Here is a 13,136-nt window from a genome sequence, read left to right as displayed (position 1 = left end):
AGACCTGAATTCTCCTTCATAAATGTAGTATTTTACACTAGTAAATCTCGTTACTTTCAGTTCATTTCTCCAATTTGCCAAATTAAATTTAAATTTTAATGATGTCCTCCAAATTGCTTGCAAGACATTATGAGATGTTCTGCAGTGATTAAGTCATTAATTTCTAGTTTATTCAAGACATTAAGCATCAGATCAAGACATAATAACACTATCTAATTGAGCACTGCACTTAAATAAGAAGAGAGGTTTTGGCCAGCTCTAGAAAGACCAGCCTGGAGAAATGTTTACTGAACTGTTTCTCCAAATAACACTACTGCAAATGTCAGAAAAGCTCACAAAAAAGTCCCTGGTCAAACCTTCTGAGACTTTTTGTCCCTGAGTCTACCTTTTTAGACTAGATACAAGGCACTGACACTGACTTTCTTTAACGGTTTCAAGATTTTCTCCATGCTTTGCACTTTGTTTCACACATGCAGCTGTGTCCAAAATATTATTTTTAATTCTGATAATGGTGTAAATCATCAGTTAACTGCCAAGCAGCAACTGATTTTGATAGGCCAGCTCAAAGATTTCTGGAGACTTCTTTGATGTGTTTGTCTTCCCTGGACTGAGATCAAGATAAATCCTGAAACATCAAAACTTCTCCTATGAACAAGTAAGATAGCATATGTTATGTCCTACCCTTCTGGATGTGGACAAAAGACAGGACTTGTCTGCACCTTGTTGCATTCCAGTGGCTCACCTACAGTAGCTTCACAAAGCCCTCGCTATGAATCATGCGCAATTGGCACTTCTCATAACACAGGAGAGGCAATATAGCCCAACCCAAGCACTTACCCGTGCTCTAATTGTCCATTTCAATATTTGTGTGATTTGTCACTGGAACTTGGCATAACATCCCGAGTGCATCATCTGACATCAGTTATTTTTCCACATTGACAGCCAAGAGGATACTTATGTGTACTGAGAAACAGAGGGAGAGAGAGAGATTCAATCTTCAAAGAGTTAATTTAAAGCAGCTTCTTTGCTGAAGTTTTCTGTGTTATCAATCTTTCTATGATTTTCTAAGTAGCCTTTTAATCTCTCTATTTCTACTCAAGGATCAAAGCATTTGTATTTTCTGAACAGCTTATCTTACACTGTTGGTCCATGAAGCGCCGGGTTTTGTAAGAGAGCCATATGTGGAACAGTCTGAAGGTTCTTGGGCAGATACCCAAAATTACAACATCTCTGAGGAAGGCTGAAATGACTTTGTGGCTGAACTGACTTCAGGGAGGCTAGGGAAGGTGTCAAGGCAAGTAGGATAATCCAGCCACTTGTTAAAATGAGCTTGAACAGAGCTTCACAAGGAGCGTCAGGATGTTCCAATCATGTTGAGATGAGCAAAAAAGAGGAAGTGCTTTCTTAAGGTTAGCGCAGAAACATTGTCCCCAAATTGTTTTTTGTTCGTGGAAGGAAAGGAATTAAAGCAAAGAGCAGATGTCCCAAGGTGGGGGAGGGTACACTCAGAAACCTGCATCATTTCAGAAAGCATGAAAAGTGCACATCTTTCTGCACTTGAACTACTCATACTCGTTGTATGAGTAATTTTTGCACAGATGTTTCAGAATTATTTTTCAACTGGATAGGATATGAGTGCAAAAGAACAAAGCCTTTAGCTTGTTTGGTGTCCAAAACAAAGAAAAGTTAAATTTGTCTATTGTTGATGATTTAACCATGTCAAATACTGGGTTAAAAATATGTATTCAGTGAATGTTCAGTGTGCTTAAATGCAAAGTATTAGCTGATTTCCTAACATACACTGATTAATATCAAAACATATAGAGAAAACATTCTAGCACGTGGATAACCAAACTGAAGTGATTGCTATATCAAATCTAATCTGAATGCCCTCTTTCTGTATCATTAGATTGTGTGTAGAGATCTCAGTTATGCTTGTTTGGTCTTATGCAGGGTTTTACATAAATAACAGAGAGAAATGGCAGGACACCTGGAGGAAAGCTGGCTCTATTGCTGAAAGGAACCTCCAGGAATCACAGGAAACTTCATTTGCCACTGCTATTGCTGGACACAGTTCAGAAATACAACAATTTCATGGCAAAGGACTGAATCATTACACTGAACTGTTTGCTAGTAGCATTTTCAATGCATTGCTTTTTTTTTTTTTTTTCCCCAGAATTTACCAGTGTTTAACCAACAAGAAATTTGGGGTTAATTGTGCTCTTTTTCATAATACTTTGATTATAAACAGTGGAAGGAAAATCATCCAAGAAAATACAAAAATAAAACTTTACTCCTACTTGTTCTTAAAGTACAAGATCCAAATCTTTTTAGTTTAGTGGAAAGACTCTGTCTTTAAAAGGCTAAATTCAGGCTTTTAAAAGGATTTTAAAAACATGTTTGTAACTACAAATCAATACAAAATCAGGAAAAACCTAGCTCTGAATTGATTTTGACAGAGGGAATCATCATAAGATCCTTTATAATCTTCCTACATGTTTATTCATAAAGTATGCTACAGTGGGAAGACACTAGATGACTTCCCAATTTAAACTGGTTAGAGATCCTTTAGGGGGTTCCCGGTTATTATTTGTACAAATTCACCAAAACAGATGATATAGTATCAATAGTAATGGAATTTTCAGTTAATAGATTACTATTGAATTATCAGAACAGCAGGTTATTCTTCTCTAGAGATTCCTTGAGTGTACTCCTCAAGAATTTTTCAAATGAAAATTAAAAACATGTATTCTCTGTTGCCAAACCGAAAAAGAAGATCCCACAAATACAGCAACTATTATAGTTCACTCAAGACATACAGAGATTGGACAAAATAATGCATAAGCAATAGATGATCAATATAACAGCTTAAGTAATTGTAAAAATCTGGCTTCAACCTCAGCTTCATTAAAATACACAATCAGAAACACATTTTTCCTGCTCTATCTCATTCTTCTTCATCTTTTTCTTTTCTGCCTTGTTACTGAAACAAATGTGGGGAATTAGAGAACAGAAAAATGTTGGAAAATCTTACTTTAATGCAGAAAAAAAGTGGGGAAAAAAGCAAAGTTTTTCACAGAATCGTATTCTAGGAATCAGTGTTTTAGAAACAAGTGTGTTATTGGTCAAGCTCTGCAATCAAAGAATTCTGAGAGCCTTGCTGAAGAAGCATTATGGAATTCACTACGAGAAATGATACTTTGATATGTGTTCTTATACACATATCATCTGGTTAAATAAGGACTCTATGGTCTTCTTCCTAACAGACAGAATGAAGAAGTTAAAAGAAACATTCCCATAATGTTAAGAAGTCATTGCCTTCCTCAAGGAACACCATAACTGATGAAGCAATTAAGTTTGAAATGTTTTAAAATACTTTTGGTCAAATGCATTTGTGCTAAATGACTTCACTCTGACAAAGATCTATTCTTACTCATAAAGACAGCAATCATCTGTGCTTCATTTTCTAACAGGCTTTTTCAAGAAATGCTTCATACTGCAGAGCACAAGATGATGAATACCGCTTAGAAGTTACGACTCCTTTGCAGAGGGTTGACTTGTTCATGGGCCAGTTCAACAACATCCTCTTAACTTCGATATCTGTCTTCACCAAAGGGAATCTTACCATTGCCAACCTGGGAACTTCGGATGGACGCTTCATGCAGGTAAATATTACCTTCACACTAAAAAAATGCTCTGGAGTTTTGCAGAACAGTGAAAAGTGAGGACCAGTATTATATTATCCAGTTTAACAGGGTGTTAGAAAATTCAAATTGTTGAGCAAAATAGAGCCTCTGGAGCATAAACAAAGCATCTAATGCAGCATTCAGCGTTTTAAATGTTCACATGGGATTTGTGGTTTGGGGCAATGGTTCTGGATCAAATTCCAGCACAGTCCATCTGGTTAAGCTCAGAGATCTTTTTTGGTCCATACAAACTAGATTTCTTTCAAAGGAAAGTAAACTGCACTTTCTGTCCTACATACATACTGAATATACTTCAACCCCAACTCGGGGTAGAAAGGTCTACAAGAATGACTGGTTCTTCAAACTGTTTCAGACATGTGCTTCATGTTGTCATTTAACCTAGAAGATCAGATTAAACCTAACTTAAAGTAAACTGCTCAGACAGTTTATTGTGCAGAAACAGGAGCGTTAGTTGTTTCTAGATACTGATCCACTTTTATGGCACCAAATTACTTGCTATTGTACCCATATGAGATTATGACTCACAGTTGAAGAATTGAGATTAACTTCTTCCCCTACATGCTTACAAGTATCTCTGATTGCATCTTAGATTTTACAAGACATTTTCTTCACACTGTTCTTTTGGACAGCATTTCTTCCTGCCCTAAAAGATGTTTTCCATAATAAGTGGTAAATTATGCTCCTGAAGTCTGTCTCCTGCCACTGAGTGCATAACTGATCTAGGTAGGCAGACTAGCCTGCATGCCTTCTTTGTAGGTGAATAATGAAATAAATCTAACCCGTAGGGCCAAAAGTCTTTTTGAAGTTTATCAGTCACACATAAGAGGAAAAAATACTTTGAAAGCCATGAGGACTGCCTCTATCTACCCATCTCACTTCAAGCACTGTTAGCCTGCAATGACCACCTGGGAGAACTTGACTTCTAGAGCTGCCAGAGGGCCCAGCCTGGGTGTGTATGTCTGGATCCCTCTTGTATCCAAGTGCCTGCGTCCTTTTCATTTGGACAGTATTACTTGTCCTGAACTGTTGGCAGTCTGAATATCCTTATTCCATGGGCTGATGAGTCATAAAAGATAGGAGTGTTATCCATCAACCATTGTTAAATTACTCTGAATAAGAAGGCCATCATGAGCTGCTGTGCCCTTCCAGCTTTCTTATTCTGACAATCTTCCATCAGAAGACGGTTGGGCACTGCATCTTTTTATAACAATCTTTGTAGGGTGTAAGTCATCAGATAGTCTAAATAACATGCTTTCTCTTTCTTCTCTCCCTTCCCTTCATTCTCTGTTCTTAATACATCCCGTAGGCAGGTGTGCATACTGTCTCCAGTATTTATTAACCCACAGTTGGCACCTATTTCTGTCAAAGGAAAGCCCCTACTACTGCCTTCTGCACAGACTGGATGCAGAACCTATCCCACAACAGTCTGTTGTGCTCCTGCAAAGCAGGAGGTCAAAGTAATTTTCCACGAAGGATAGGTGGAAAACAGGAGAAAATCAGAGCAAATTACATTTCTCCTTTCCCTCTAACAGATAGGAATTTAACAAAATGTTCAGTGACAACCCTGCCATTTTTGCCTGAACTTCCTTTGACAGCTTCGTTATCTGTAAGCTGCAGGAAGTCTTAAGGCAGGAAAGGCAAATGCTAAGAGCTACATGCTAAGCACAGGAGCAACCTACACTCTGCTCTTAAACATAGACACTGGTTCACACAGCGAACATGAGCAATTTGTTTAACCTTTCCAAAGCCATTTCCCTATCTGAAAAATACAGTTGGTAACAATCAGTATCTTACTCACTGCATTTGTTTTTGGCTGTCACAAAGCTTTTAGGGAGCTTTGGTGGAAAGCACAAGCCAGCATTATTTTTATTTGCAAGATTCCTTAAATTATTCATTCAAGCCCTGAACCACACATTTCAGACGTTTACCCAGTTCATGGAACAATTAACATATTTCCAGGATATATTTCCCATTCCAGGTTCAGCTACAGATCAAAAGAAAAGCTATTGTGTAAACTGTACATTGCAATTAGAGAAATATTCTCAGCATTGAACTAGATTGGCTTGAGTTACGGAGGGAAGTTATCATTGGTCTTATGCTGTAATAAGAAGGAGCTCTTTCTATGAGAGTTTGGTGTGACCACCAGAAGAATGTGCATACTAACTAGCTTTAATGACATCGTCTCCAAATAAAATCCTTTGTGTTTTTCACTTCTTTTAGATGCTCTTGAAAGGAATAGTAGGTCGCTAGGATGCAGAAGATGTGTTTTTTGCAGAATGTAATGTTCACTTCCATTAAGTCTTTCATTTTTTTAATACTTATAGATATCTAGGAAGTGCTAGGAAGTACATGTTCATCAGCAAATGCCCAACAAAAGCAGATTTTCAGTGTTTCTATAGAAATGTTGCTATTAACTGCAATGAGATGGAAATCATTAAATACTGAGATATTAAACTAACACTACTGGAGTAAAATGGATTTAAAAAGTCAGGATAATCTAACAGTAATTTAATTCATCAAAAAAATATCCCCAGTCACTTCCCCATACATTTTAGCAAAGAAATTTAACTGTTCATTTTTTGTTTCGTTTACAAAACTTCTGTAATGTGTTGCAAGGAATCCTCTGTTGTTTCCCTTATTGCACACCTACCTTTTGCAAGTGCATCATACCTTTTGCACTAACATTTTTAGCTCTTCATACAGGAAAATGTTGGATTTTCTTGTACAATTTACTTGTAACTTGCAGCTATTCAGAGTTGACCACACCTGTTCAGAGGGAGATTTGCTTTCAGAGAAAACGAGTTGCATGGTTCTGTCAGGGCACCTGTTTTATAACAGGTTATATTGTATTAATATCTTCATAATATGTTTACATAGAAATTGTCTAAAAGGAAAAGAAAAAATATATATTCAAATATGGATTTATTCTAATGAATGCAGCTCCTCTTTGAAGTACTAAATTTCAAGTCTATGTTTAGGCAATTTAGTTTGTGGCATAATTTCAGCACTAGGAGTTATCCACGAGATTAAGAGTTGCACAGTACCTCTGTCTCTGGCAACTGCATCCATTGGTGCAGAAGCAAACTACTGATTCTCAACTCAAGAAAAAATTCTTTCACGTTCACCTGCTTACACTTGATCAGTAGTCAACCATTTGATCCTCCTTTTCTTTCTTTGATTTCTTTGATTTTTCTTTCTCTTTCTATCTTCTTTTGCGCTTCCTTCTACCCGTTACTTTTTGCCTTTCTACCAGTGCCTTATCTCTGAGCCTGTTTCCACTTCCATTTTTTTTTCTTTGTTTACCATGTACTTAAAGCACAATATCTCTGCAAAAGTCAGGAGAAGGTTTAATAAATAGTTTCTGAGAACAGTTTTTCCTTCCGTAGATGATGGCTTGCTGATTCTAGATTTCTGATGTATTTAGAGCCAGATCATGTTGATGCGATTCAACTGAAGGTTATGGCTGTGCTAATGACCCAGCATTTTTCAGAGAATAGCCTGTATTTTGTACTGTAAAAAAGCATCAGAGGAACCAAAAATAATGAGATTGCAAAAGCTGCTATGCTTCACCCAGTCGGCAAATAGTCACCTGTTATTTGCTGCTTGTGCTTTTATTTAGATTAAAAAGAATTATGCTCTTTAACAGCTCTGGAAAGCACCATACACTAATACTGGACAGTAAATGCAGCCTCCTTTACTAAACATATATTTTTTCAGCCAAAATCTAAAGCTAATCTAGATGGTCCAAACTCAAAGATTCATGAGCTCTTTTAAGGAAGATTATTAGGGCCAGAAGGTGAATTCCAAAGCTCTCCTGGAGCATAATTGCAGCCCATTGACACACTGAGCATGTTTTGGCTGCATCAGAAATGTTAAATTTTTATTTGGCCATGAGTAGATTGGAGTTTGTAGTTTACTAAATATTGTGGAGTTTCTGTTACAACACAGAGCAGTAATAATTTTTCTAAGACAGCTGACATGCATGAGACGGACAAGAAAAATGGTTTTACTTCCTTCCTAAGCTGGAGCCTGACAACAAGCTTTTTTTCTCCCTCCTTTTTTTTTCTGTTGAGAAGTTGCAGCTGTTTCGACCTTTCTTATTGTGCTTGTTTTCAGAGTGTGACTGGGAACAGAGGCTGAAAGTACAGCTGTTGGGTGCAAAGTGAATCAGGTATTTCACAGTGGTTATTTGATTAAAAAAACAGCACACAGTCACACTACTGTAGCTGTGGAATCAGATTTACAGCTGATGTAAACCAGTCTTTCTCCCCTTGAGTTAGAGAAATTACATTGAGTATACTTTCATAACTGGAAAAGACTCATTTATTACTAGCCAGCATTTCAGGGAAATTATAGTTTGTCACAAATAAATAAGGAAATAAAATCTATGCTTATAGTTTTGGTCAGCTCCAAGGTGAAGCTTTTTTTTTTTGTTCCTGAAATGTTATATTACTTCAGAGAGTGAGTTTTGAGTAATGAAGGACAGAGCAAAGTTCTTCAGGAAGGGGAATTCTCTCTGATAGCTCTGGGAGAGTGGGATATGGGAAAGTTTTAAAAGATCCTGAAAAGTTCACATTCAGTTTGGTCTTAACAATGAACAAGAGGCTGATACCTCTGATGAATGCAGAAGCTGGTTTTCAGCATAACCTTGTTTGGAAGCAGAGCAATGCATACACCTGAAGCTGATATCACTGAGGTCAAACTCATAACACTGTTGGTTCTATGCTTCAGGAAAAAGGATGGAAAAAGTCTTCACACAGCTTTACAACTACTATGAGTAACAACTCTCTTTAAATGCAATTTTGGCAGTAGTGTCAGATCACTTAGGGATCTCCTGACTCTAGGAGTAAAACTTGGTGCAGTGGGGTAGCATTGGGCTATGCTTGAGGTGAGGATCTCCTGCAGGTGTCCTCTCATCTCTATGGGACAGTAGGGTGTCAATCCTGTTGTTCATGGAGGTAAGAGCATCTTCCCCTGGGTTCACATGCACCCTGAGATGCAGTCAGTCCCTCATTGGCTGCAATCCTGTTCAGTCTGTCTGGGTATGAGCCAGGGCTAGCTGAGAAGCCAAGAGTTGGCAAGGCATGGTCACACACTGTCACGTCTGTGCAGCTTCAGGACTGAATATAACTTGGGGCATGAGAAGCAAAACTTGCTAGCATAGATAGTGCTTGTTGGCATGGAGAACATCCGCTCACCCTCCTCAGGGCCTCTCTGCACTTGTTTTACTCAAGACAATAACAAATAGGAAGCTTTTTTTTCTAGAGACCCATTACATCTCAGCATTTTTAGCCAGATTTTTCAGCTAAGAAAGGAAGTATGGGGCTTGAATGAAGAGTTCAGGACATACAGGGGAGATGTAATGAGGAAAGCAAAAGGACAGACCAATATTTCTCCCAGTAGTCTCCTATGTCTGGTACTCAGTGGCCCAGAGATTTCCTGAGCTGGAAATTGCACCCGTGCCTGGTGTTTAATAGTCCTTAATAGTCTTTTAATAGTCCATAAAGGAATTCTTTTCCATTAATTCTGCTTATTGGTTTTTGAATTTATATGTTGCTTTGCCCTCCACAGTATCTTGTGACAATGACATTATGCTTTGAATGATGAAGAGATTCCTTTGGGATTTCCTTTATCTGCTGCCTTATCTTTTCATTTAGTGCACCCCATTCTGTCTGATGAAGAACAGGGACTCAGCTCATGCAGATCAATGGTTTGGGAAATTTTCACGTGCAGAGCAGAAGTCTGTTGGCTTTCATATCCGAGTGGAGAACACTTGACAGTCACATTCATTTCACAGGAATACTTATGATTAGAAACAAACACCACCACCAAACTATAACACACACATCTCATTTCCCTGAAAAGAGAAAAATCAGTATGTGTCATAGCTGCTTTCATAGACTACATGCCAAGCAACACAATGCATGTTACAGAAATTAGTATAGAAAAATTAATCACATCTGCTTTTTATTTGGAACTGCACTCAGCGCTTGGAAAATTGCGTCCCAGAATTCAGCAAGAGAGCCAGGCATTCAGCATTGCTCTCCTCTTGTAAACAGCGAAATGGCAAAGCCTCGCTGCTTCAGGAACTGAGGCTCAAAGCCGTGGTGCCTATTAGCAAAATGGTTGGATACAGAACAAGGGAGTACAGAGCTTTGCATCTTTCAGTTATTCAACTCATCTATACCACGGCACAGTGGAAGCCGTTTTCCCCTTTGAGCTGGTCAAACTTCTTTTGACCTAATTCCCTTCCTCCTAGATAAATATTATTGTAATAAAACCCACTAGTGCAAATGGCAAGCCTTGTTGGAAGCAAGTGCAAGGAAGTCACAGGTAAATGAGTATGAACTTTAAATCAGGCAAAGCCAGGAGGAAGAAAGAGAGATGGGATGCAGGCAGCCATTGCAAAAGCTGTCCTACTCAGTGCCCACTCCTGTTCTGCCTTTGTGGAGCAGAAATTCAATACTGCCAGTCTGGAGTGTTCAGCTAAATGCAAAGTATGTGTGCATTTATAAGAATGTGAATTGTTGCAAACCTTCCCATTTTGTCATTTTTCAACCAGCAGAAATCCATGGCAAAATCTACGTCCATGATGCTTTCATCCCTGTATCTCTACTTTTAACAGCTTTCTGTTGTAAAGAGAGTATCTTGATGATCCTAGAAAAAATGCAAAATAGTGCATGATGCAAAGTCTGTACAGTCAAACTAACACGAACTCCTGCTGACAAATATTTTCAATATTCCATTTGAATAGAGAATCTTGCACCCTTTAGAGATGATCCATTATATTCTCCATGGATTAAGATGATATACAGCATTTAGAGAGCTACATATGTGCCCTTCACAAGGTTTTGCCAAATATCCTGAGGCATTTGAGGCATTATAGTAAAGTTAACCCTGAGCCTGTTTCTGCTGGGTAATGGCCTCCACCTGCCAGACATCTAGGGAAAAAATAACAATATGATACTTAGATGTGATTCCTTTAAGAAGGTTTCTCATTTTTGCAGAAGATATTTCACAATTCACACAGTAACATTTGTAATTCAATCCTGCTGACCAGCACAACTGAGCATCAGAATTATTATTTTTAAAAGCCACTGCACACTGTTTTTCAATTCAAATTATTAAAGTATTCATTTGCCATATTATCCATAAATTAACCTAGAGTCTTCTGACTTAACATTAATGCTTATGGTAATAAAATAATATTTAAATGAATTACTTTGATGTTCATGGACATAAGTGATCACTGGCTTCCAGTATAAAGGATATATTAAATAATATATTGGTTAATTAATTAATTAACCATTGGCCCTTATCATTGTGAAAGTACTTAGAGTTACATGCAAAAATTGCCCTTTTTTGTTTTTCTTAAAGAGAGAGACATAAGTACTGTTTTTGCTTTAAGAAGGGTGTCTAGGGTTGTGTGCTGCTTGGGATGATTTTTAGCATCAGAACAGATGGGTTCAAACTGAGGGTCCATGTAGGTCAGCGCTCTATCTCCAGCCATGGTGACAAAGGAACACCTAGGGAGCAGGGCATCGTGTGTAACACCTTCTGCTTCAAGCCTCCAGCTATGTTTGGTTCTAAAGTTCTGAGTATTTTCTGAGCTGAAAAATTGGGTTTTGTCTGTTTAGCTCTTTCATGTACAAGTAGAATTTCCCTTTAAATGCACATTCTCATTTTTGCCTTTTGATGGAATTCAGTTCTTCGATTGGAAGAGATTAAATGGGCAATCCCTATCCACTATCTCCTTGCCACTCAGGATCCTGTAGGTCTTTTTCATATCCCAAACACTAAGTGAGTGCTTCCATATTTAATCTACTCAGTGACTGCTTATGTCAGCCTTTTGATTACCTTTGTTACTTTTCTCTGAACCTTTTCCCATTTTAAAGTATTCTTTTTGTTATGAGATAAGCAGAACTGCACAGGGAGTTCAAGGGTTGGACCAATCATGAATTCATATGAAATAAAGTTCTTGCCTGATTTATTCTCTAATCTTTTTCTAATAATGTCTAAGTTTTGGGTTTTTTTGACTTCTATTGAGCAGAGAGATGATATTTTCCAGGAACTATCTATCATGTATCATTTTAAATTTATCTTCTTTGTTCTGTTTCACCTGCCATTTTATTGCCTTGACATGCTGTCTTGTAAAATCCTCCTGCCATCCTTCATAGTCTGTCCTCATCACCTTGAAGGCTTTTGGATCCTCAGCAAACTTTGTCGCTGGACTGCTCATGCACTTCTCAAACTCATTTATGCATGCATTAAACAGCACAGACTCTTGCACAACACCCCTGGTGACTTCTGACTATTGCAGGAACTGACCATTTACATCTAGCATCTGTTTGTTCTCTTTTTGTCAATTATTTATCTGCACAAGTCTTCCTTCTCTCTTAACTGCTTGAGTGCAGGTATATAGGTATACTTTCATTTCTTGTATGCTATGAAGAAATACTTGATATCTCATTAAAGTGTTAGAAAATGAAAATGAAGAAGGAAGGAAGGAAGGAAGGAAGGAAGGAAGGAAGGAAGGAAGGAAGGAAGGAAGGAAGGAAGGAAGGAAGGAAGGAAGGAAGGAAGGATGGAAGGAAGGAAGGAAGGAAGGAAGGAAGGAAGGAAGGAAGGAAGGAAGGAAGGAAGGGAGGGAGGGAGGGAGGGAGGGAGGGAGGGAGGGAATGGACAGCACTTGGGCAATCAGCTTTAAAGCCTTTGCAAAGAAAATCCTTCTGTAGTACTGTTTTCATTGTAGAAGTATCCCATATGTGGTAGTGCAGCCACATTAAAACAATGCCAAACAGTATATATACCAGCCCAGTTCCAAGGAATAAAAATCAGATGTATCTGAGAATAACACTGGAGTCCTAAGTAGCCTCTTCTTCGTCCTATTGAAACTGTCTTCAAATCGCCTCTCTTTTCAGGATTATGTTGGATAAGAGTAAGATGGAATTTCAAGGACTGGGTTGATGCGTGCAAAAGTGGCACAGTTATATAGAACAGAAAGAGCTTTTCTGCACTGTGAGTCTGTTACTACAAAACTATAGGCTGGCAAATTAGTTCTAGGAAAACAGCAAACTTCTACTCCACAGTCCTGAATGAATTAGGAAGTGTAATTTGAGCTCCTTGTGTGTCGTGAGGTCAAAGTCTACTCACTTGGGCTCTGTGCAGGTGATTTCATTATCAACCCCAGCACAGCAAATATTTGATGTTTAATGTACCAAATAATTTTCCAAGATTGTAGAGATAAGGGATCTAAATTTACATATATCGTTATGAAGTTGCCACACAGATGTCTTTAAAGGGTTAACACTGTGGCTCAATAAGAAAGAATGCTTGGCAATAAGAGGAAGCCTGGATTAATGATAGAAAAGAATTCTTAGCATTTTATAGCAGTGGGTATTCGAGATGAGACATGGCTAATGATCAACT

The 13,136-nt window shown here is 38.1% G+C and overlaps 1 protein-coding gene across 5 annotated transcripts in view; it reads left to right on the top strand.

Annotated features, from left to right (window-relative positions):
- Window positions 1–13,136, top strand: part of MET (MET proto-oncogene, receptor tyrosine kinase) — an 89,732-nt gene that overhangs the window by 30,299 nt on the left and 46,297 nt on the right. For all 5 annotated transcript variants that reach the window (XR_006179227.1, XM_042872689.1, XM_042872691.1 and 2 more), the window contains exon 3: window positions 3,474–3,665. Coding sequence is in view for 4 of the 5 variants with exons in the window: in XM_042872689.1 (XP_042728623.1) it covers window positions 3,474–3,665 (192 nt within the window). In the remaining variant the exon portion in view is untranslated. The remainder of the gene's footprint in view (window positions 1–3,473; window positions 3,666–13,136) is intronic.

The sequence above is a fragment of the Lagopus leucura genome, unplaced genomic scaffold, assembly GCF_019238085.1.
Source record: "Lagopus leucura isolate 7727_CA_CO unplaced genomic scaffold, USGS_WTPT01 Super-Scaffold_100008, whole genome shotgun sequence".
NCBI classification, from domain to species: Eukaryota; Metazoa; Chordata; class Aves; order Galliformes; family Phasianidae; genus Lagopus; species Lagopus leucura.
This window is presented reverse-complemented; position numbering and strand designations above follow the sequence as displayed.